The 25,507-nt window shown below is 44.4% G+C and overlaps 1 protein-coding gene across 2 annotated transcripts; it reads right to left on the bottom strand.

Annotated features, from left to right (window-relative positions):
* Positions 1 to 1,484: 1,484 nt before the first annotated feature.
* LOC134341880 (pancreatic secretory granule membrane major glycoprotein GP2-like) lies at positions 1,485 to 25,432 on the bottom strand. 2 transcript variants are annotated; one of them, XM_063039815.1, is made up of 8 exons: positions 25,293 to 25,432; positions 24,698 to 24,774; positions 23,013 to 23,177; positions 12,060 to 12,152; positions 7,871 to 7,951; positions 6,798 to 6,875; positions 6,068 to 6,174; positions 1,485 to 2,183 (listed from the first exon to the last, which is right to left on the bottom strand). In XM_063039815.1, exons 1-8 carry the CDS (start codon positions 25,346 to 25,348, stop codon positions 2,121 to 2,123), a joined length of 720 nt encoding a protein of 239 aa, XP_062895885.1. In that variant the 5' UTR covers positions 25,349 to 25,432; the 3' UTR covers positions 1,485 to 2,120. The 2 variants fall into 2 exon arrangements, with proteins under 2 accessions (XP_062895885.1, XP_062895886.1); XM_063039816.1 differs by lacking the exon at positions 12,060 to 12,152.
* Positions 25,433 to 25,507: the final 75 nt, after the last annotated feature.

Below are 25,507 nucleotides of genomic sequence, written 5' to 3'. Positions count from 1 at the left end.
ACCTAAGGCCACCACCAGCATATTTTGTATTATCTGCAATCTGTATAGAAACATAGAAACATAGAAAATAGGTGCAGGAGTAGGCCATTCGGCCCTTCGAGCCTGCACCGCCATTTATTATGATCATGGCTGATCATCCAACTCAGAACCCCGCCCCAGCCTTCCCTCCATACCCCCTGACCCCCGTAGCCATAAGGGCCATATCTAACTCCCTCTTAAACATAGCCAATGAACTGGCCTCAACAGTTTGCTGTGGCAGAGAATTCCACAGATTCACCACTCTCTGTCTGATGAAGTTTTTCCTAATCTCGGTCCTAAAAGGCTTCCCCTCTATCCTCAAACTGTGACCCCTCGTTCTGGACTTCCCCAACATCGGGAACAATCTTCCTGCATCTAGCCTGTCCAATCCCTTTAGGATCTTATACGTTTCAATCAGATCCCCCCTCAATCTTCTAAATTCCAACGAGTACAAGCCCAGCTCATCCAGTCTTTCTTCATATGAAAGTCCTGCCATCCCAGGAATCAATCTGGTAAACCTTCTTTGTACTCCCTCTATGGCAAAGATGTCTTTCCTCAGATTAGGGGACCAAAACTGCACACAATACTCCAGGTGTGGTCTCACCAAGGCCTTGTACAACTGCAGTAGTACCTCCCTGCTCCTGTACTCGAATCCTCTCGCTATAAATGCCAGCATACCATTCGCCTTTTTCACCGCCTGCTGTACCTGCATGCCCACTTTCAATGACTGGTGTATAATGACACCCAGGTCTCGTTGCACCTCCCCTTTTCCTAATCGGCCACCATTCAGATAAATAATCTGTTTTCCTATTTTTGCCACCAAAGTGGATAACTTCACATTTATCCACATTAAATTGCATCTGCCATGAATTTGCCCACTCACCCAACCTATCCAAGTCACCCTGCATCCTCTTAGCATCCTCCTCACTGCTAACACTGCCACCCAGCTTCGTATCATCCGCAAACTTGGAGATGCTGCATTTAATTCCCTCATCTAAGTCATTAATATATATTGTAAACAACTGGGGTCCCAGCACTGAGCCTTGCGGTACTCCACTAGTCACCGCCTGCCATTCTGAAAAGGTCCCGTTTATTCCCACTCTTTGTTTCCTGTCTGCTAACCAATTCTCCACCCACACCAATACCTTACCCCCAATACCGTGTGCTTTAAGTTTGCACACTAATCTCCTGTGTGGGACCTTGAATAGTTTAGATTAGTTCCCTCTGTCATAAAGTTAACTGGGGATATTTGTGAATTATTCTGGATCTTTACTGCATTAATTTTCACAACGTAGATAAATGAGCATAATATTACCACTGTCAAAACGAGAACATATGTCGCGCAGCAGCAGGCACAGAAACAATTACCAAAACACATGAGAATATCATGAATGTATTTTTCATTGCTAGGATTTACTCATTGCATTCAATTATTGACAACTAATTGGCAGTGGCACAATGGAAACACCAAAGTTGTTGAACAGAAAATCCTACCGAAAGCAATGGTTGCAGCCTAATCCATCAAGGGGCAACAGCCTCCCAACTGTTCTGCACACCTACCTGAAATGCTATGGTGAAAGAGCAACATATGTCATCAGGAACCCCCAGCACCCAGCACATCCCATCTTCTCACTGCGGTTTCCAGAACCAATGGACTCACTTTCAAGAACTCTTCATCTCATGTTTTCGATATTTGTCACTTATTTATTAACATCTCTTCAGTTTGTTGTCTTCTGCACTCTGGTTCAACGCCTTAGTCGGGCAGTCTTTCATTGATTCTGTTATGATTGGTCGTCTATGGATGTTCAAGAAAGTGAATCTCAGGATCGTTTATGGTGATAATATACTTGCTTTAATAATAAAATGTACTTCAAATTTTGAAAATGGAAAGAGTATCTTTTTTTATCAATAGCATGTAGGAAATGCAGAAGAAACATTATACAGATAATTATGCATTATTTGCTTAGATCCTCCCTACTGTCTCAGATTCCCACCACCATTGCCACTCCACCAATACATTGAATACAGTGATGCATTAAATGACCATAATCCAGTTTCTTCTGTATCAAATCTTTTTCCTCTTCCTGCATTCTCTGTTCTGTTTATCTTCTGTACTTGGACAAGACGTATTTACAGGGTGTCTGCTCTATCAGCATCTCACGTATCTGTGGAACATAACAGTCGATTTTAAGGAATGGGTGAAGAAACACGGTCAATTTGCACTTTCAAGGAAGAGAAAATCTGCAGATGCTGCAAATCAAAGCAATACACACAAAATCCTCGAGGAACTCAGCAGCCCAGGCAGCATCTATGGAAAATGTTTCGGGCCGAGACCCTTCAGCAGGACATACCTATCATCAAGGATCTCCACCATCCAAGCCATGCCCTCTTCTCTCTGCTGCCATTGAGTGGGAGGTAGAGGAGTTTGAGGTCTCACACGACCAGATCAAGGACAATTATTACCCTTCAACCATCCAGCTGCTGAACCAGCGTGGACAACTTCACTCACCTCAATACTAAACTGATGCCACAACCTATGGACTCACTTTCAAGGACTCTGCAGCTCATGTTCTCAGTATTATATATTCATCTACCAATTTACAGTGCCCGCTAGAAGTTTCCAGCCCCCAATACTTTGTTCTCATAAATATTACAACCAGGGATTTTAGTCAATTTAACTAAGCATTTTTACTTGTGAATCATATTCAGCTTTTTCACAATAGAGCCCAAAAACAGTGAGAATTGGAAAACATGAAGAGATTCAATAATAGTCTTTTCCATGGATACTTTGTGGCCTGCTGCATTCCTCCAGCAGTTTGTGTGGAATTCGCGCTGTGTTGGGTTCATGACCCTCAACAGGATAGCAGAATACTTCCCTCATCCCAGCATCATCCATAGAAATCCATCAGTGAGCAAAATGATAATCCCTCTCCTTCACAACAGGAAGCACATCCCCAAAACACAGGGAGACATAATCCCTTACAAATCAGATCATTCGTTTTCTTCATTCATCAACAATCAACCTTAAACTCATCAGGGAAAAAAACCTTCCAACACACAGATCATGGACATCTCCCCATGTGGACACCAGGGGAATCATCTTCCCCATCACACGAGGAATATTTTCCAAACCTATGAAGATACCCCACTCTGCATGCAACGCTATAATTTCCCTCTGGTGCCTGCCCCAAACCAGAAATAACTCCTTCATACAAAATAGGCATTCCCCATTTCCTTGGTCGTGGATAAAACCAATTATTCAGATCCCAACCCTCCACCAAGGAAAAAAAGAACCAGTATACTGCACCTCCAAAAAGAAAGCTAGAGATCCTTTTCAACTCCCTCAGTCTAGGATATTCAATAAGCTCCCTCAAAGCTGCTAACTTCCTTTTCCTACATCAGAAAAACTAAGCATATTACAGACTGCCTTTCCCAGTGCAATGTATTCCTGTCTCAAACAGCCAACACTTCTCTCCCCCAAACCCCATCCTCTTCCACATCCAGTTCCAACAAAGGTTCTATCAGCCGAGACATAAAGTCTGTCTCTCCTTCCCAGCGCTGCCTGTCCTGAAGGGCATTTCCAAACACTTTTTTCTAGCGTGCATTCTTCACCCACGCTTCTACACCACCGGAAGCCCAAACCTCAGACTGATGGAATTCCCACCTACCTCCCAGCCATAAATGCAGACTCAATTTCACAAAACAAGTGGGATTGTCACTTCATTTATGCTACTTGGGAGATGCTTTTCCCTCCAAAACTAAGGGAAACACTTCAACTAGTACCACGGAAAAACGTCTACTCTACAAATCAAGGGAATCTGAACAGCTCAAAGTGAAGGATAATCCATCTCATCAAACACCAGAAAAGTCAAAAAGTGATCCTCACCACCACCAAACTCTGACAATGTAGCTGAGTGGAGATGTCAGTGATTGGGAAATGTGATGGGAAACGTGATGGGAAACTCTATGGCATCTGGGAATGAGGGATCAGTGCTGACTGCGGAATGCCAAACTATCAAAATGTGGGATGGTTAATCCATGATGATGGAGAACTGAAGTAATATTTATTATGGAAGGGAAATAATGTTAATCACAATAGCAAATTAAGAGCAACATCTGCTCCTCACCGAGTAGGGGCAGGCAGCATCCCTGAGAAGCAATGGGGTTCATTGGTCACCGGGCATTCTCTCCAATTGGAACAATGAAAGATTAACTGGTTATCCAATAATTTGTATAAAATGCAAAAGAGAGATGAATAATCATACAATTTCAGCTTTGATTTTCAACCATCATCCCAGGTTCCCCACCACAGTAACTCATCAGCAGCAACCCCACCTATTAACCAATGATAAATTGAATGATGGTAGTTCAGGATCCAGAGTATCAATTCCTTTCCCTCCTCCTGCATTCTCAGTTCTGTGTAGCCATTGCACTTGGACAAGACATACCTACTCTCTCGGCTTCTAACCTATTGACTAGGGCAGTCGATGGTGAGAGACAACTGAAGAAACACGATTAAACAGCACTGTGTGGGGATGATGACTCAGACCAGGACAACAGAGCCACCTGCACACCTCCCACATAATCCATCACTGGACAACAAGAGATTGAATGTCCTTCACATCAAAAACCATACCTTCTATACTCTGACAGAATCCCATTCCTTCGGAATCAGACTATTCACATTCCTTATAAATCAGCCTGCAACCCAACACCTACCAGGGGAAATCACCTCCCAACACACTAGAGGACACCCTTTGCTGAAAGTTCATGGAAATCTCCATGTGTGGACATGAGAGGAATGATCTTCCCCATCACACCTGGGCATCTCCTCTTTCAAAACAATGAAGGCCCCACACTCCACACATGCAGAACATTTCCCCTCCTCCAAACCATGACAGTCTCTGCTCTATACTAGATGTAGCTCCTTCCTCCAAAATAAGGATTTCATTGTCTTTTAACTGGGCAGAAGAACATTTTCATCTCAGACCACATATTCCAGCCCCCAAAATGAAATGGAATACTACCCACAACCTCCAAAGAAACCAGGGAATTAATTTCGTCTCCCTCAGTCTAGATCAGGGGTTCCCAACCTCCAGTCCACAGCCCCTCAATTAATGGTAAGGTTCCACGGCATTAAAAAGTTTGAGAGACCCTGAACTATATGATTCCACTCATCATCATCATGTCTATCGAAGACCATGATTGTTCAATGGTTCAATATCTGAGAAAGTACACAGAATGCTATCTGAAATCCCTACTCTTCTCAGACATTCACAACCACAAAGAATGAATGACAGAAAATGTTAGACCCTCAAAGCCGTGCCCCCTCCCATACATAAGCTTCCAGAAAAGGATAAGCCCCCCACCCTCCACCACCCACCATTCAAGCAATACAAACTTTTCTACAAATGTGATTTGCCATTGCCTTTTTTTGGGCAGTAACTTTAAAAGATGTGTGATCCCAGACATTATCGATAAACTTCAGATTTTGGATGGAATCGGGATTTGTGATCTTCACCAGCTGTTCATACAACCAGTCACCGCCCGCACCCATGGTTTCACATGACCCTAATCTGAGGGCTGAGCAGTGATATACTTTATGCAAGGGTGACCTGCAGGCCACCAGAGGAAAGGAGCACGCCAACACCTCACTTGGCAGAGAGGTATTTCCGACCCACCACCCAAAGGTGATTGCACTAAACCAGTTCAAACCCTTTCCCTACAACAGAAATATCAATGGTATCTGGGAATGGTGGAGTAAAGCTGATGGGAGAAGTACAAACTATAAAAAGGTGGGACATTCAATCTGTGTTGATTGAGAGTTTAAGTAACTTTGATTGTGGTTGGGAAACAATGTTAACTACAAATGGCAAATTGGGAGCAGCAACTGTTCCTCACAGAGGATGGATAACCACCATTCAATGAGAAACAGTGCTCACCGGGCATGGGGGGGGCAAAATTCATGCTCACTGAGATGGGGCGGTACAACCACAGCTACATTAGTCAGATTCTTCAAACCAGAATAAATGAGGAATAAATTTCTCACCTGTTGGAAATACTCCTCAGAGTTTTCCAGGTTGCTTTGTCGAACATATAACACCAGGGCCGTGTTAATCATCTTCTCACACTTCTCCTTTGTTGGGAGCCCCTTGACTGGAAGATTAATGCAGTTTTGAGTCACATTTCCATCTAGCCCGACCCAGAGGCAGCAACACCCACAGGTTTGGGGATGTGAAGATCAGAAACCATGTCACCAGAGGGTGCAGCACATCATGATCTGTACTGAAACACAAAGGGGGCTCAGCGGGGAAAGAAGATTGAGTGGGCTGGGATGGATGAGAAGGAGTAGGGACAGGTGACAGGGAGGGGGCTCATCTGAGTCTAATTCTGAATACAACTAATGGGATTAACTGATCTTCACAGATAAGACATACGGACTGTCACAGAAAGGTTCAGTATGAGGTGTGAGGAGTGAAGGGTGGGGACATACAGCAAGAAGATACAGAGACCATCAGAGAGCAAAGGTGAGGGTGGAGCATTGGAGCAATGGGCTGAGGAATTGTAAGCAGAGGGCGTGCTGCGATGTTTAAACAAGAAACACAATAGTTCCAGAGGGATTCCTCCAACAATGTGCTGATATGGTATTTGTTCCTGCTTTCTGAGGGTGGATCACACATGATATCCATTGGGCACCAACTCTGACTGAGGACCTTCCACTAAACCAACTTGCATCCCCACAACAGACGCAGACACACGCACACACATACACGTAATACCTGGGCACATTTCTTTCTCTTGGGCAGAGGATGTTTCCTGAATGGGTCCTTTAGTTGATGACTCACTGTGTCTTTCAACTTTGGAAGTCAGCAGATGTAGAAAATAAAGTAAAAAAAAAAAAGAGCATAAGAAGTTGACAAATAGCAATCACTAAATACATCATCAGGGTGAGACAGCGGTTGGGGGAATGCATGATTTCCGACTGCGGTGAAATCTCTAAGACACTTAGTCCTGCATGACCAAATTGCTCTCCTAAACAACTGTCACTGCCTTCAGCATGAGATAGAATGAGCTTCCAGGAAGTATTCCTTTCAGTAATTTGAGCTGTTGTTGCAGTGCTCAAATCCAGACCACCACCTTGAGTGATCTCAGACGATGCTGAAATGTGGCAGAGAGGGAAAAGATGAAAAACTGATGTCATTCACCTCAACAATTGGACCATAAGCCATAGCAACAGAATTAGACCATTCACCCCTTTGAATCTGCCCTGCCATTCCATCATGGCTGACCCTGGATCTCATTCAACTCCATACATCTGCCTTCTCACCATAACCTATGATGCCCTGACCGGTCAGGAAGCTATCAATTTTCACTTGGCCTCCACAGCAGTCTATGGCAGAGCAGTACACGGCAGATGCAATACTTCCTGGTGAAAAAAACAAATCTCCTTACCTCTGTTCTAAAGAGTTGCCCTTCAATTTTGATGCTGTGCCCTCTGGTTCTGGACACAGCCACCACAGGAAGCATCCACTCCACATCCACCTTTTCTAGTCCTTTCAACATTCTGTAGGTTTCATTTATATTCCCCTGCATTCTTCTAAATTCCCGGGAGTACCAAAGGTCCAAAGATGCCAATTTCCCCTCATATGTTAACCCTTTCATTTCTGGAATCATCATGAACCTCCTCTGTACTCTCTCCAATCATAACACATCCTTTCTGAGATACAGGGCTTAAAACTTTTGGCAATATTTTCACTGCACTGCATATCTAGCAGGTGAATTAATCCATAAGACATTTGTGGTCAGAGAATGGGAGAGACTGAATGAGCCCCACAGACACAGGAATTGGTACCTGTGGACGTATCTCCCACTGGGACAGATGATGGTTCCTGGGTGTGTTCTGCAGCTTCTTCACTTGTGGATATCTGGGGATCTGGAATAAAACAACAGAGTTGAGAGTGTGGACTTTGAGAAAAGACATCGGGCTGGGACAAATGTTTGTGGAGCAGAGGGCTGACTCAATGTCGAAAGCAACATTATCCTTCTTAACTTCACCATCTTCCCCACACAAACAATTGATATTACCCTCCTTCCGAGTGGGGATGAATTTCATGGAAGAAATGTGCGACTAACATCTCTTTTCAGTGATCCTCACTACTCACACCTGAACTTGAAGACACCACTGTGCACATGGACAATCCCAGACCTGGTTCTTTCCTTTACTCCTGCAATCTCCACCCTGCATCCTGGCATGGGACCCATCTCCCTTTCCTTATTCCTCTCCTCTGGAGGTAACTATTATTCTTCCCATTGATACCTGCTGAGTGGGAGATCATGGAGTGAATTGGAGAGTTTTTGTGGATTTCACGTGTCAGGATGTGCCTGCCGACAGAAGGTCATGGAGTAAGTTGAAGATGGTTCCTTGTGGACATTATGCACAAGGATACTGCTGGGGGGATGACCTAGCAAAGCACAGTAGCATCCACCAGATCGTGGCAATATGGCTGACTCTAAGGCTCAGAAGGTAAGGGTAAATTCAAGTTGAGCGATAGTGGAAGGATACTCAATAGTTCAGGGGACTGACAGCAGATTCTGCTCCAGAGAAGGAGATGCCAGGATGCCGTGTTGCCTCCCAGGTGCTAGGATTAAGGATGTGTCAGAGAGGCAGCAAAATATTTTCAAGAGAGAGGGTGAGCAGCCAGAGGTCATGGTGTGCATCGGCACCAGTAGCATGGGGAGAAAGGGGGAAGGGGAGCTGCACAGTGAGTTTTAGAAGTTATGGAAGAGGCAGCAGAGCAAGACTTCCAAGCAGTAATTTCCGGACTACTCCCAGTGTCACATGTTAGTCAAGGCAGGAATAAGGTGTTGGTACAGATGCATGAGTGGCTGAGGGTAAACAATCCTCAGGATGCACTGTTCATAATACGAAAGAATTCACCCTACAATTTCAGATTGTAGTCAGGTGCATCCATTTGTCAGTGGAGTACAGGGAATTACAGAGGCATGAAAGAGGAGCTGGTGAATTTTGATTGGAAGGGGACATTAGCAGGCAAAGAGAGAAAAACAATGACAAGGGTTTCCAGAGGCACTTTTGAAGGCATAGACAGATATCTCAAAGATGAATAAGTACTCTCAAGGCAACTGTGGCTGACAAAGGAAGTTAAAGACACAGAGAAAGAAAAGAGAGGGCATATAACGTAGCTAAAATTAGTGGAAAGATACATGATTGGGAAGCTTTGAAAACCAACAGAAGGCAACTAAGAAATATAAGAAGAAAAAAGATGAAATATGAAAGAAAGGTATCAAATAATATGAAAGAAAATCCCCAAAATTACAGATACATAATGACTGTTGGAAACTGACACTGGAAGGAGGTAATGTGGGAGAAAGAAAAGGTGCCAAACAAAATAATTATTTTGTGTCAGTCTTCACTGTGGAAGACAGAAGCAGAATGCGATAAATTCAATAGTGTTGGGGGAAGGAGTTGGATGAAAATGTCCGAAGGTAGATAATTCACCTGATCCAGATGGACTACACCCCAAGGGGTCTGAAAGAGGCAGCCTAAGGGATTGTGGAAGCATTAGTAATGACCTTTCATGCATCTGACTTGAGGAAGATCCATTTAGAACAGAGATGGGAGCCACAGTAGTGTAGTGGTGAGCAGGACACTATTACAGCACAGAGCATTCTGGAGTTTGGAGATCAATCCCGGTGCTATTCGGGATGTCCTCCATGCGAAATGCACGGGTTTGCCCTGGGTGCTCAGGATTTCTCCCACAGTCCAAAGACATACCAGGTAGGTTAATTGGTCATTGAAAATTGTCCAGTGATTAGTTTAGGATTAGTTGGGTTTGTCGGTGGTGGCTGGCACAGTGTGGCTCGAAGTGCTGGAAGAGCCTCCTCTGCTCTCTATCGCTAAATAAACAATAAACATAAAATAAGGAGGATTTTCTTCAACCTGCAGGTGGGTGTTTCTGTGGAACTCATTGCCACGGACAGCTGTGGAAGCCAAGTCACTTGAAGAGGAGGCTGATATTTTCTTGATTATTCCAGTGTCAATGATTACAGGGAGTAGGCAAAGAGTGAAGTTGAGAGCTATGAAGGAATGGGGAGCACACATGATGGGCCAATGGCCTAATTCTGCTCCTATACAACCATAAGATATAGGAGCAGAATCAGGCCATTTGGCCCATTTTCTGCCCCATTTCATTATGGCTGATACAGTTCCCTCTCAGCTACAATCTTCTGACTTCTCCCTTCATGCCCTGACCAACCATTACCTTAACTATACCCAATGACTTGACATCCTCAGCCGCCTGTAGCAAAATGCCCCACGGATTTATCATTCTCTGTCGAAAACAATTCCTCCTCATCTATGTTCGAAGTGAACATCCCTGTATTCTGAGGCTGTGTCCACTGGTCTTAGACTCCCTCACCAGAGGAAACATCCTCTCCACATCCACTCTTCAGAGGCCTTTCAAAATTCGAAAGGTTTCAATGTTATCCCCTCCGCCCATTCTGCAGAATTCCAGGGAGTACAGGCCCAGATGCCTCATGGTTTTATGGCCAAGACAAGCAATTACTCAGCCATCATTCCATTGGTGTGAATCTGAAGACTTGAATAACTACAGCATATTTGTGTGAGTAAATTGCACAGACTGACAGAGAAAATCTTCCTGGAAAGATATTTATATAAAACCACCACCTCACTGAGAATAATGAGAACCGGCCGGGTAACTTAAGTGATCCTGAATGTGTAAACAGCACCAGATGCATGTTCAGATTGATAACTATATCTCATTCAGCTCTGAGCTCTGGTGAGCAAAAACAGCTGCTGCTTCTAAAGAGCTTTAAAAATTCAAAATTATTTGATATTAGACTGGCTTCTAGTGAGCTTCCATGCAGTGTGAAGAGGTTTCCTATTTTTCTTTGCAAGAATGGACATTTCCTCAAAAACAGTTTGCTGGATGGTTCATGTAAATTCATACAATGCTGCCCTTCATCAGTCAGGGCATTGACTATAGGAGCTGACACGTGATGTCGTGGTGCTATGAGCGGTGATGAGGGTGCACTCCGAATAACAGACACACGGTTTCAGTCGTCCTGTTTTAGGAAAGATGTCACCAAACCAGGAAGACTGGAAAATATTCACAAGACATTTGCCTGGATTTCAGTACCTAAGTTACAAGGAGAGGTTGTGTAACCTGGGATATTATTCACTTCATCCCACAGACCAGTCCACAGCTTCACCACACAGACTAGAGTGAGGCTCCATTTCTAAAACAGCACTCAATGATAAATGAGCTTGTAGATGGTTCTGGGATTGTGGACAAAGTCTTGGTCTGTACCCTACTGTTCCCAAGAGACCATGAATGTGTTTTAAATCAGAGACACATGGTGAGTTAGGAGAGGATGTATTGTGCTAGATTGTGACGGGACGAGACTACAGGAATCACCACGACCAGCCTTCCATCGTACCAACACATGTCCATCACACCCAGATATGTACGGTTATACGACACTCATCCAACCACCAGTCTCTGCAGACCGCATCTTCCTCCCATGAGAGGTCCTAAGTCATCCCAAACAAATCACCTCCATCTTTCTACCAATTGGCTCAAAGCCTCTTTTGATAATTTCTCCATTCCCAATCTAAGTCACATCTTCCAAATACGTCAGACACTCCAGATCAATTGTCTAGGATGCAACATCCAGGGATACTCAGATCTGACCCTGTATGCTACAGTCACTCAATTATCACAAACATCTGTACATTAATCTCACTTCATGTTTATCACAGCGCTTTACTATATTTACTATAAATTGCACATTCAGACAGAGACATAACGTAAAGCATTTTACTCCTTATGTATGTGAAATATATATGAAATAAAGTCAATTCAATTCAATTCACCCCTCTTCCTTCAGTCACTCTATCACCATTCTTCCCTCAGTCAACGCCACGCTCTCCATGATCCTGGTTGAATCTGATGATCATTTCAGAGAGGAGCCTGTTTAAAGCAAATCCCCACCACTGTTACCTGGGCATGTCACTGGGTCCGTGATCGTGTACGAATCATTGCCTAGCTCAGAAGTTGTCCCCACGGGATGCAGAGTTGGTACAGATGCTGGATCTGTAATAAACAGGGGCAAATAGTGGGAATAGGGGAACAAACAATTGACCACCCAGTTGGAATGAAATTAAACTAAAGAGAACAACTGACAATAAAAACAGAACTGCAGGCGATGGGAAACTAAAACTGAAGCAGAAAACACATGAATTCTAAGTCGGTCAGTCTTCATCTGTGGGAAGAGGATCAAAATTAACATTTCAGGCCATCTGTCAACAATGATTGACACCAGACTGAAACTTTCCAATAACAATGTGTCCTCATTCTCTCAGCACAGCTCACTCCGAGTCACTACAAGGCACTCAACATCCTCACTTCATACTTTCCACATACCTCCATGTCACTACCATACCCTGAGGATGGACAGCATTAATCCCAACACACGGAAAGGCTGAGAGATTAAGCAGAAACAAGCAGGGCTGAATGCAGAACAACAGCTGGAGTTTCTGGGACCCATTTCAAAGGCACTGGATAGATTTATCCTAAAAAATTTGTAGTACACCATTGGGAGAATATAGCAGAACTTAGTGAGATGCTGGAAGATTGGGAAGTGCTTGGTTGGAATGTTTACTTGTTATTATTTTTTTTTGCAGCTTGTATTTGTTACAATCAACTGATATCCTTTGGATTATCTGGAATGTTTCATATTGGTTGCAAGTCCTGTCCTTCCTGCAACCAAGTCTCACTGCTGGCTACAATATCATAGAACATAGAAATCTGCAGCATATTACAGGCCCGTCGGCCCACAATGTTGTGCCAACCATATAATCTACATCTGAAACTGCTGAGAATTTCCCTACAACATTGCCCTCTTTCTAAGCTTCGTGTGCCTATCTAAGAGTCTCTTAAAAGACTATTGTATCCACCTCTTACCACCATCACCAGCAGTGTATTCCACACACCCAGCGCTCTATGTGAAAAAAATACCTTTGACATCCCCCTTGTACCTACTTCCAAGCACCTGAAATCTATGCCCCCTCATGTTAGATGTTTCAGCCCTGGGAAAAAGCCTCTGGTTGTCCACATGATCAATGCCTCTCATCATCTTACACCTCTATCAGGTCACCTCTCATCCTCTGTCAACCCATGGAGAAAAGGCCAAGTTCGCTCAACCTGTAAGGCATGCTCTCCAATACAAGCAACGTTCTTGTAAATCTCCTCTGCACTCTCTCTATAGTATCCACATCCTTCCTGTAGTGAGGTGACCAAGACTGAACATAGTACTTCAAGTGGCGTCTGACACTTGGTGTTGAAGTGGTATTGAAAAGCTGAATCATTACCTCACGGCTCTTGAACTCAGTCCCACGGATGATGAAGGCCAACGCACCATACGCCTTCCTAACAACACTGTCAATCTGCACAGCATCTTTGAGTGTCCTATGGACAAGGACCCCAAGATCTCACTGATCCTCCACACAGCCAAGAGTCTTAAATTAATATTATATTCTGTCTTCAAATTTGACCTACCAAAATGAACAGCTTCACACTTATCGGGGTTGAAATCCATCTCCCACTTCTCAGCCCAGTTCTGCAAGGTACTGATGTTGCAATATAAACTCTGACAACCCTCCAGACTACCTGCAACATTCACAGCTTTTGTGTTATCAGTAGACTTACTAACCCACCCCTCTACTTCCAGGTCATTTATAAAAATCACAAAGAGAAGGGGTCCCAGAACAGATTCCTGCAGGACACCACTTGTCACTGTCCTCCAACAGAATACGAACCATCCACAACCACACTTTGCCTTCTGTGGGCATGCGATTTCTGGATCCACAAAGCAAAGTATGTTTGGATCCAATGCCTCATTACTTTCTGAATGAGCCTCGCATGGGGAACCTTACAAAATAACTTACTATAGTCCATATACACTACATCCATTGCTTTACCTTCATCAATGTGTTTTGTTACATCCTCAAAAATTCATTCTAGTTAGCAAGGCATGACCTGCCCCAGGAAATAATTCCAGGTGTGGATCTACACCCTGAGCTGTTCCACCTTTCCTACGATACTTCTTGCATTGAAATATCTGCAGCTCAGGACACGAGTTGCACTATACTCAACCTATTGATTCCTGATTTTATCTGAGGTCTTATCAACATGGGCCTCCAGAACATTTCACTAACTGTTCTGGCATTCTGGTCCCGTCCCCCACAACTCTAGTTTAAACAAGAGGTACAGCATTTGTGTTGCCTCCCTGGTGCCGGGGTCCGGGACATCTCAAATCGGGTGCAGGTTATTCTCGAGAGGGAGGGCAAGAATCCAGATGTTGTGGTCCATGTAGGGACCAACGACGTGGGTAGGAAGAGTGAGGGGGGTCCTGTGTAGTGAGTTCAGGGAGTTAGGTGCGAAGCTGAAGGGCAGGACCTCCAGGGTAACAATCTCAGGATTGCTACCTGTGCCACGTAAGAGTGAGGCGTGGAACACAAGGATTATACAGATCAATACGTGGCTGAGAGGATGGTGAAGGAGGGAGGGCTTCAGGTTTTTAGATAATTGGGCTTTGTTCCAGGGAAAGTGGGATCTGTTCCGACGGGACGGTTTACACCTGAACTGGAGGGGTACTAACATTCTTGCAGGAAAGTTTGCTAGTGCTGCTTGGGGGGGGGGGGTGTGGTTTAAACTAAATTTGCAGGGGGCAGGGATCCAGAATGAGAGAGAGGATAGCGAGATGAAGTATAAAGGACAGATGGGGACTACACGGTTCCAGAATATTATTAAGTGTGAAGTAGAGAAAGGTGAGGCGGAACGAGTGATAAGGAGGATACATGTGCAGAGGGATGGTCTGATGGAGCATGGAGTTAAATGTGCAGAAAGAGTAAGTAAATTTAAGAAGGACAGCAAAATTCAAGGGGCGTATAGCCCGGTGAGAGTTTGGGGAGCTGGGTTATGCACAATAGATAGCGATTTAAACAGAGAGAGGAGAAATGGGTTAAAAATTCTATATCTGAATGCACGAAGTGTCAGAAATAAGGCGGATGAGCTTGAAGCTCAGGTGCGAATGGGTAACTATGATGTTGTTGGGATAACGGAGACATGGCTGCAGGGGGATCAGACCTGGGAATTGAATGTACAAGGGTATACGTGCTATCGAAGCGACAGAAAGGTGGGCAGAGGGGGTGGGCTGGCCCTGTTGGTGAGGAATGAGATTCAGTCCCTTGCAAGGGGGGACATAGGATCAGGAGAAGTAGAATCAGTGTGGATAGAACTGAGGAACAGTAAGGGCAAAAAGACCCTAATAGGCGTTATCTACAGGCCCCCCAAACAGCAGCATGGATATTGGGTGCAAATTGATCAGGGAGTTAACAATGGCATGTGGCAAAGGAAATGTCACAGTTGTTATGGGGGATTTCAACATGCTGGTGAACTGGGAAAAGGTTGGTACTGGACCCCAGGATAGGGAGTTTGTAGAGTGCCTACAGGATGCATTTTTGGAGCAGCTTGTACGAGAGCCGACCAGGGATAAGGCTATTCTGGATTTAGTGTTGTGCGATGAACAGGATTTGATAAGTGATCTTGAAGTAAAGGAGCCATTAGGAGGTAGTGACCATAATATGATAAGTTTTTATCTGCAAGTTGAGAGGGATAAGGGCAGATCAGAAGTGTCAGTATTGCAGTTGAACAAAGGAGAATACGGAGCCATGAGGGAGGAGCTGGCCAAAGTTGACTGGTCAGATATCCTAGCAGAAAAGACAGTGGAACAGCAATGGCAGGTATTCTTGGGAATAATGCACAAGGTGCAAAATCAGTTCATCCCCCGGAGAAGGAAGGATTCAAAGGGGGGAAAGTGGCCACAGTGGTTGACAAAGGAAGTCAGAGATAGCATAGCATTAAAAAAGAAGTGTAACAGAGCTAAGGTGAGTGGGAAGATGGACGATTGGGAAATTTTTAAGGAGTAGCAGAACTTAACTAAAAAAGCAATACGGGGAAAAAAAATGAGGTATGAACGCAAGCTAGCTAGGAATATAAAGGGGGATAGCAAAGGTTTTTTTTTATAGGTATGTGAAGAGAAGGAAGATAGTTAAGAACAATGTTGGGCCCTTGAAGAATGAATTGGGAGAAATTGTTATGGGAAACAGAGAAATGGCAGATGAATTTAATAAGTACTTTGGATCTGTCTTCACTAGGGAAGACACAAGCAATCTCCCAGATGTATGGATGGGCCAAGGACATAGGGTAACAGAGGAACTGAAACAGATTGACATTAGGAAGGAAACGGTGATGAGTAGACTGATGGGACTGAAGGCTAACAAATCCCTAAGTCCAGATGGTCTGCATCCTGGGGTACTAAAGGTGGCGGCTCTGGAAATTGCGGATGCATTGGTGATCATTTTCCAATGTTCCTTAGATTCAGGATCAATTCTTGAAGATTGGTGAATGACTAATGTTATCCCACTTTTTAAGAAAGGAGGGAGGGAGAAAACAGAGAACTATCGCCCTGTTAGCCTAACATCAGTAGTGGGGAAGATGCTAGAGTCCATTATTAAAGATGAAATAACGGCACATCTTGATAGCAGTGATAAGATTGGGCCGAGCCAGCATGGATTTACCAAGGGCAAGGCACGCTTGACTAATCTATTGGAGTTTTTCGAGGCTGTAACCAGGAAGATAGATGAGGGAGATCCAGTGGATGTGGTGTACCTTGACTTTCAGAAGGCATTCGATAAGGTACCACATAGGAGATTGGTGGGTAAAATCAGAGCTCATGGCATTGGGGGGAGGATATTGACATGGATAGAAAACTGGTTGACAGATAGAAAGCAAAGGGTAGCAGTGAATGGGTGTTTCTCGGATTGGCAGGTGGTGACTAGTGGGGTGCCACAGGGCTCCGTACTGGGACCACAGCTGTTTACGATTTGCGTCAATGATTTAGAGGAAGGCATTGTGAATAACATCAGCAAGTTTGCTGATGATACTAAGCTGGGTGGCAGTGTGACATGTGATGAGGATGTTAGGAGAATTCAAAGTGACTTGGATAGGCTGGGTGAGAGGGCAGAAACTTGGCAGATGGCGTTTAATGTGAATAAGTGTGAGGTTATTCACTTTGGGAGCAAGAACAGGGAGGAGATGATTATCTGAACGGTGTGGAGTTAGGTAAGGGAGAAATGCAAAGAGATCTAGGAGTACTTGTTCATCAGTCTCTGAAGGTGAATGAGCATGTGCAGCAGGCAGTGAAGAAGGCTAGTGGAATGTTGGCCTTTATTACAAAGGGAATTGAGTACAAGAGCAAGGAAATCCTTTTGCATTTGTACAGGGCCCTGGTAACATAGAACATAGAACAGTACAGCACAGGACAGGCCCTTCAGCCCACAATGTTGTGCCGACCCTCAAACACTGCCTCCCATATAAGCCCCCACCTTAGATTCCTCCATACACCTGTCTACACCTGGAGACCACACCTGGAGTATTATGTGCAGTTTTGGTCTCTAGGGTTAAGGAAGGACATCCTGGCTGTGGAGGAGGTGCAGCGTAGGTTCACTAGGTTAATTCCTGCGATGTCCGGACTGTCTTACGCAGAGAGGTTAGAGAGACTGGGCTTGTACACGCTGGAATTAAGGAGATTGAGGGGGGATCTGATGGAGACATATAAGACTGTTAAGGGATTGGACAAGATAGAGGCAGGAAATATGTTCCAGATGCTGGGAGAGTCCAGTACCAGAGGGCATGGTTTAAGAATAAGGGGTTGGTCATTTAGGACAGAGTTGAGGAGGAACTTCTTCTCCTAGAGAGTTGTGGAGGTGTGGAACACACTGCCTCAGAAGGCAGTGGAGGCCAATTCTCTGGATGCTTTCAAGAAGGAGCTAGATAGGTATCTTATGGATAGGGGAAACATAGAAACATAGAAACATAGAAAATAGGTGCAGGAGTAGGCCATTCGGCCCTTCGAGCCTGCACCGCCATTTATTATGATCATGGCTGATCATCCAACTCAGAACCCCGCCCCAGCCTTCCCTCCATACCCCCTGACCCCCGTAGCCACAAGGGCTATATCTAACTCCCTCTTAAATATAGCCAATGAACTGGCCTCAACAGTTTCCTGTGGCAGAGAATTCCACAGATTCACCACCCTCTGTGTGAAGAAGTTTTTCCTAATCTCGGTCCTAAAAGGCTTCCCCTCTATCCTCAAACTGTGGCCCCTCGTTGTGGACTTCCCCAACATCGGGATTGATAGTGGATGATCAGCCATGATCTCAGAATGGCGGTGCAGGCTCAAAGGGCTGAATGGTCTACCTCTGCACCTATTGTCTATTAACAAACCTTCCCGCTCGGATATTAGTCCTGTTCCAGTTCAAGTGCAAACCATCTCACCTTCCCTGGAAGAGAGCCTAATGATCCAAAGATCTTATGAACTGTATCCAACAGCAACTCCTTGGCCACATGTTAAACTGTATAATTCCCCTATTTCTTGCCTCACTAGCACACGGCACAGGTCGATATCGTGAGATTACAACCCTGGAGGTCCTGACCTTTAAATTAGCATCTAACTCCCTGAACTCCCAATGTATAATCACATCAATTTTCCTTCCCACATCACTGGTACCTATATGGACCACGACCCCTGGATATTCACCCTCCCACTTAAGGATGCTCAACATTTGATCCGAGTTGTTTTTGACCCTGGAACTCTGGAGACAACTAACTATCCAGGAATCTCGTTCTTGCCCACAGAACTTCCTTTCTGTTCCCCTAGATAACAAATCCCCTATCACCCTTGCCTCTTCTCTCCTGAGTCACATAAGGTCACGCTGATATGAGCATACTCTATATTATATTGACTGTTCTATTTATGATAAATTATAAGTTACTAGGATTGCACATTTAGATGGAGACGCAACATAAATATGTCTACTCCTCATGTGAAGGATGTAAGAAATAATGTCAATTCAATTCAGAAGCAGACATGGTTCGAGAGACTTTCCTCTGCCTACGACAATATCCAAAGTGATACACCTGATGTTGAGGGATTAGTCACAGGGGTACTCACCACTGGCTCCTTAACCCCTTTCCCCTTCCTTACTATCACCCAGTTCCTGTGCCTTGCATCTAAGGTGCAACTACCTCTCCATCTGTCCTATCTATCACACCATCAGCTTCCCAAATTATCCAGAGTTCATCCAGTTCCGGCTCAAACTCCTTATCACAGATTGTTAGAAGCTGCGGCTGGATACATTTATTGCAGTGGAGGTCTCCCTGCCTTCTCACATCCCGCAAGTGGAGCTTTCCACTGTCCTGCCTGGCATCACTACTGTTCTAACTGAGCAAATGTAAAGAAGGGGGAATAATAGCCCGATCTACATTTTTTTTGCCTTCCCTGTCTGAATTCTCTTCTCTTCTGAAGTTGCATGGAGCTAAATCCTCAAGATCTCCACTCTACCTCTGTCCACTCCAACGATGTCTGCTCTACTTGCACTTGCCTTACTTTAATTTGTTCTTGCTAATCAATCCCGAACGCTGATTGGCTGCTACTCAAAGTACCAAAAAAACACCTCGTGTTGTTGCTTTTAATACGGAGTGCTTTACGCCCTCTCAAGTTTCTAATCTATCTGATTGGCCGCTGCTCCAAACTCCAAAATACTGCCGTGTCACTGCCCTTAATACTCGATCAGCAAACCTGAGTGAATTGTGCCCTCTCCAGCTTCTCAACTCTCTGACTGGCCACTGTTCGAAGATTACAGAAGAGGAGGTATTTGCTCTTCAGAGGAAAAATAAGGATTGATAAACCTCCAGGGCCTTACAAAGTGTTCCCTTAGACCCTGCGGATGGCAAATGCAGAAATCTCTAGGGCGCTGGCAGAAATCTTTCGGGTGCTAGCAGAAACCTTTAAGTCATCCTTCGCAACAGATGAGGTGCTGGAGGATTAGAGCATAGACAATGTTTAAGAAAGGATTTAAAAATAAACCTGTGTGGTTAAGGCGTCATACAGTGCATTGGCTTTCATAATCCGTGGGATTGTGTTAAAGAGCCGAGAGGTAATGTTACAGGTCACAGGTCAGACCCCATTTGGAGTACTGTGCTCAGTTCTGGTCATCTCACTACAGGAAGGATGTGGAAGCTATAAAAAGGTGCAGAAGATATTCTCAAGGATGTTGCCTGGATTGGGGAGCAAGCCCTATGAGATTAGGTTGTGTGAACTTGACCTTTTCTCCTTGGACCGATGGAGGATGAGAGATGACCTGATAGAGGTGAATAAGAAGATGAGAGGCATTGATCATGTGGATAATCAGAGGCCTTTTCCTAGGGCTAAAATGGCTAACACGAGAGGGCACAGTTTTCAGGTGCTTGGAAGTAGGTACAGAGGAGATGGCAGGGGCAAGTTTGTTTGTTTTTTTTACACAGAGGGAGGTGAGTGCATGGAATGGGCTGCTGGTGACAGTGGTGAATGTGGATACGATAGGGTCTTTTAAGAGACTCCTGGATAGGTACATGGACCTTAGAAAATAGAGGGCTACGGCTAACCCTAGGTAATTTCTGAAGTAAGTACATGTTCGGCACAACATCGTGGGCTGAAGGGCTTGTATTGTGCTTTAGGTTTTCTATATTTTCTCTAAAACAGGAAATTATAAACTGGTGAGCCTGGTATCAGTAGTGGGAAAGTTATTGGAAGCTATTCTAATGGACTGGGTATACGAGTATTTGGATAAACATGGTCCGATTAAGGATAGTCAGCATGCTTTCACTCTGGTACATCGAGTCTAATCAATCTTATATAGTTTTCGAGGAAGTTACCAGGGAAGGTGATGAAGGCAGGGCAGTAGATGTTTTCTACATGGACTTTAGCAAGGCACTTGACAAGTTCCCACATGGGAGTTTGGTCAAGAAGGTTCAGCCGCAGAGCAGTCAAGTTGAGGCAGGAAACTGAATTAGACATTGACTTTCTGGGAAAATCTAAAAAGTCAGAAAGTGGAAATAGGTGGTTACCTCTCTGACTGAAGTCCTGTCACTAATGGAGAGCCTCAGGGGTCGGAGTGGAGTCCATTGCATTTTGTCATCAATATCAATGATTAGGATAATAAAGTGGTAAAACAGAGGTGAGTGTGGATATTGGACAACTGGATAATTGTGTCGGGGAAGCAGTAATGGGGGACAAATAAATGCTGGCTGAACTTAATAAGCATTTTGTGTGAGTCTTCACTGTGGAAGACACTACCAGCATGCCAGAAACTTGAGTTTCAGGGGGCAGAAGTGAGTGCAGTTGCTGTTACTAAGGAGAAGACACCTGAAGGCAGAAGATCTGAAAGCAGGTAGGTCACCTGGGCCAGGTGGATAACACCTCAGGCTTCTGAAAGAGGTAGCTGAATAGATTATGGAGGTACTAGTTGTGATCTTCCAGCAACCACTGGATCCTGGAATGGTTCTGGAGGACTAGAAAGTTGCAAAGGTCACTCCACTCCTTAAGAAGGGAGAGAGACAGAAAAAAAAGGAAATTGGAGGCCAGTTAGCCTGACTTCAGTGGTGGGAAAATGTTCCAGTCCATCATAAAGATGAGTTTGAGATATTTGAGGGCAAGATAAAATATGCAGAAGTCAGCATGGTTTCTTTGAGAGGAAATGTAGACTGACAAATCTTTTGGAATTTTTTGAGGAAATAACAGCTAGGTCAGACAAAAGAGAGACAGTGGATGTTTATTTGGATTTTCAAAATGCCTTTGACAAGATACGACATATGAGGCTCAGTGCCCAACAGGAAAGATACTAGCATATATATAAAATTGGCTGACTGGAAGGAGGCAGAGTGAGAATAAAAGGGGACCTTTTTTCGTTGGCTGCCAGTGACTAGAGGACTAAAACCTATACAATATCAGAAGTATAGATAGAGTGGATGTGGAGAGGTTGGTTCCTATTTGGTGTAAGTCTAGGACAAACATCTAAAGAGAGGGGTGTCAATTTAGAGCAGAGATAATGAGAAATTTATTTAGTCAGATGGTGTGAGTCTTGAGAATTCATTGCCACAGATTGTGGTGGAGTGATGATATTGGGTATATTTAAAGTGGAGGTTGATAGATTCTTGATTAGTTAGGGTGCCAAAAGTTACTGAGAGAAGGCAGGAGAATAGGTTTGAGAAAGAAAATAAGTAAACAATGATTAACTAGCAAAACAGACACAGTGGGTGAATGGCCTAATTCTGCTCTTGTATCTTATGGTCTTGTGGTAGAGCTGCTGGCTCAGATGCTTTGCAACCAGGCTTCAATCCTAACTTCTGATGATATCTGTGAAGAAGCTGCATGTGACCATCTGGTTTTCTTTCACATCCCACACATCATTTATCCCTCTTGGGAAGGGGAAAGAGGGAAAGATATGTCCTGCCAAAGGGTCTTGGCCCGAAACGTCGACTGTACTTTTTTCAGAGACACTGCCTGCCCTGCCGTTCCTCTAGCATTTTGTGTGTATTGCTTGTATTTCCAACCTGCAGATTAGCTCTTGTTTATGATATGTTCTGAATCGGGGTTTGGTTGGGGAATAAGAGATGATGCTCAGTCTGAGGGTTGGAGGATGGGCCATCACTCTGTATGGAGGTGAGTGATTTTACCTGGAGTGGAGGTGAAAGAAGGGGAGGATGGATGTCCTCAGAATGATGGTCCTCATGGGAGGAGGGGTTGACTCGAGATTGGTGCTCAGCACTCATGTGGCACAGATAGTGGATGGTTCGTGTCAGTCTCGGTGTGGGAGAGGATGTTACATGTCAGACCAGGAGGATGATATTCTGACATGGCAGACTGGGTACAGGGGAAACGACTGAGATGATCCACTGATCTTGAGATAGACCGGAATATTCAGCAAACTGTGTGTTTTGATCAATTGGCATGTCTCAAAATTTCCGAATAACTTCTCCTCCCCAATGTGTTAATGGAGTTTGGTAACGTACCTGTACAATAAACTTTGTCACAGCAGAGTGTCGGCTTCAGCCAGTAGACAAAGAAATCACCACAGTTTTTGATCTTGATTGTCCGATTTCTATCGCAGTTGTTTTGCTCCCAGCTGAAGCAGACAGTCCTGTTGACCTCCCCCTCTCCCACGCTGGGATGGTGACCTGGAATCGGGGTTTGTGAACATTGTATAATATACCTGTCTCCACAGCACAGTGAGAAACATTCAACCAGACCCACTGCAAAACCATTGTTCACAACCCAGTATCTGGACTGTGCTCAGTCAGTGTGAGCTGCTGTCCTCCCCACAGCCACACCTGGTCTCAGAGGACAGCTCTTGTTGATGAGACCTTGTGGGTCCCTGTCCCATGAAACACAAGTCCCTCCCCTGGTGCTTTGACAACAATGAAACTATTAGCAAACTGACCCACTGTTGAATATTTCCAAAGAGAATCAGGGACATCTGCAAGCTTGGAAAATATACAAAACTGATAACAATTGCAGTGGTGGTAAGTTGTTTATAATTGTTGGATATGTTCAAATATAAACATAACATAGACTTAGAAAAGAAACATGAATTTTAAAATAATTGCAACATGGAAACTAAGGACTGCGATTAACTAAAAACATTGCAGTTTTATCAAGCAGTAGTAAATCAAGGCAACTGGACTTGCTGTGTTGTCTAGAATAAGAAAAGAAAAACAAATCCCTGTGTTTTTCAGACCTACAAACATACTCAGACAGAAACTCATCCACCTCAAGGATCTTACACCCAAACACAGACAGAACAATATTGTATCAAGCAATGAGAACTGCACCGATCTGTATATCAGTGAGACAAAACAACCACTTCACAAGTGGCTGGCCCAACATAGGAGGGCTAACACCTCAAATAAATACTCAGCTGTATGTCTACACATAAAGGACAAGGACACTCCTTTGATAACAAGGCCAGAAGGATGGGTGATTTGAAAGATGGGTTAAAGAAGCCATCTTCATCAAACTGGAAAACCCATCCCTGTACAGAGAAGATTGGGTACAACACCGCCTATCACTACTCACAATACAGTCCTAACGTGTCTATGCCAGCACAGATCTATTCACGCAAAGGTAAGACTAATGATCCCCTCATTACCTCTACGACTCTTAACAACCCCCATATGATCGCTATACCTTTAAACAACTCAGAGTTGAAAAGACGGGAAACTGCCCACCATGGATCAGAACTGAAGAAGCCTCTCGGATGGGTGGTGAAATGTCTTCCAGAAAACACAGCAAGTCCAGTTGCCTTAATTTGCAACTGCTTGAAATGCAATGACCTGGATGACTGAGAACCTTGATAGACATTACAGTTTCATTGGGAACTTACATTGATTTATGAATTACCTCATGAACTGTGGCTGCTGTGGATTACAATCAACTCCCTGGGTGCTGCTCCTTCACTGAAATTGCACCAGGTTTTATCTGGAGTGGGCTTGACCGGCAGATCCAGAGACTAGCTACATGTACCAGGAATCTCCAGGAAGCCGATGCACCACTGTCAGATTCCACGTGGGGCCAGAATTGCAACATGGCTTAAGTGACTGTGGGGAGCATTTCTCAGGGATGTTGAGACCTGTTTCTGTGTCTAGTCTGCCCTACCTGAAAAGTAACCAAGCTCCGCTGTTGCACACGATGACCTTACCGTTTAACCAGCCTGGACTTGTCCCGGAGCACTTGTCTGTTGGAACAGCAGTCTCAGGAATCCTCCAGCCCCCAGAACTGGAAAAGAAAGCATCAACGTCCTCAACTGAGCAGCCACTGAGAGAATGAGCAGGAACTGGAGCCCATTCCATTGGTTTGATATTCTCGCTAATCTCAAGAAACACTGTTTGATATTTGACATAAAATATTCTGCTGATGCAGGAAATCCTGAGCAACACTCATGAAATGCTGCAGAAACTTAGTAAGTTAGGCAAGGTTCAAAGCAAAATTTATTATCAGAGTACATACCGTAACTACATACAATCCTGAGGTTCTTTATCTGCAGGCATATTTAGCAAATCTTTAGAACAGTAACTGTAAACGGGATCTCTAAACTTTACCTCCTGAGAAAACTAAAGAAATTTGGCCTGTCTCCTAAAACCCTAATTTTTATAGATGCACCGTAGAAAGCATTCTTCTAGGGTGCATCACAACCTGGTATGGAAGTTGTCCTGTCCAAGACTGAAAGAAGCTGCACAAGATCATGAACACGGCGCAGCACATCACACAAACCAATCTTCCGTCCTTGAACTCACTTTACACCACACGCTGTCGGGGCAGTGCTGCCAAGATAATCAAGGACATGACCCATCCAGCCAACACACTTTTCGTCCCTCTTCCCTCCGGGAAAAGGCTCAGGAGCTTGAAGACTCGACGGCCAGATTTGGGAACAGCTTCTTTCCATCTGTGATAAGACTGCTGAACGGATCCTGACCCGGATCTGGGCCGTACCCTCCAAATATCCGGACCT

Source organism: Mobula hypostoma, unplaced genomic scaffold, assembly GCF_963921235.1.
Source record: "Mobula hypostoma unplaced genomic scaffold, sMobHyp1.1 scaffold_60, whole genome shotgun sequence".
Lineage (NCBI taxonomy): Eukaryota > Metazoa > Chordata > Chondrichthyes > Myliobatiformes > Myliobatidae > Mobula > Mobula hypostoma.
This window is presented reverse-complemented; position numbering and strand designations above follow the sequence as displayed.

Coding starts and splice junctions, on each gene's coding strand:
- LOC134341880 (XM_063039815.1), bottom strand. CDS start 25,348: ATGGGTCATGTCCTTGATTATCTTGGCAGCACTGCCCCGACAGCGTGT. Junction 7,952..12,059: donor GGACCCAGTGACATGCCCAG/GTAACAGTGGTG, acceptor GTTTTATTCCAG/ATCCCCAGATATCCACAAGT. Junction 6,876..7,870: donor AGTGGGAGATACGTCCACAG/GTACCAATTCCT, acceptor TGACTTCCAAAG/TTGAAAGACACAGTGAGTCA.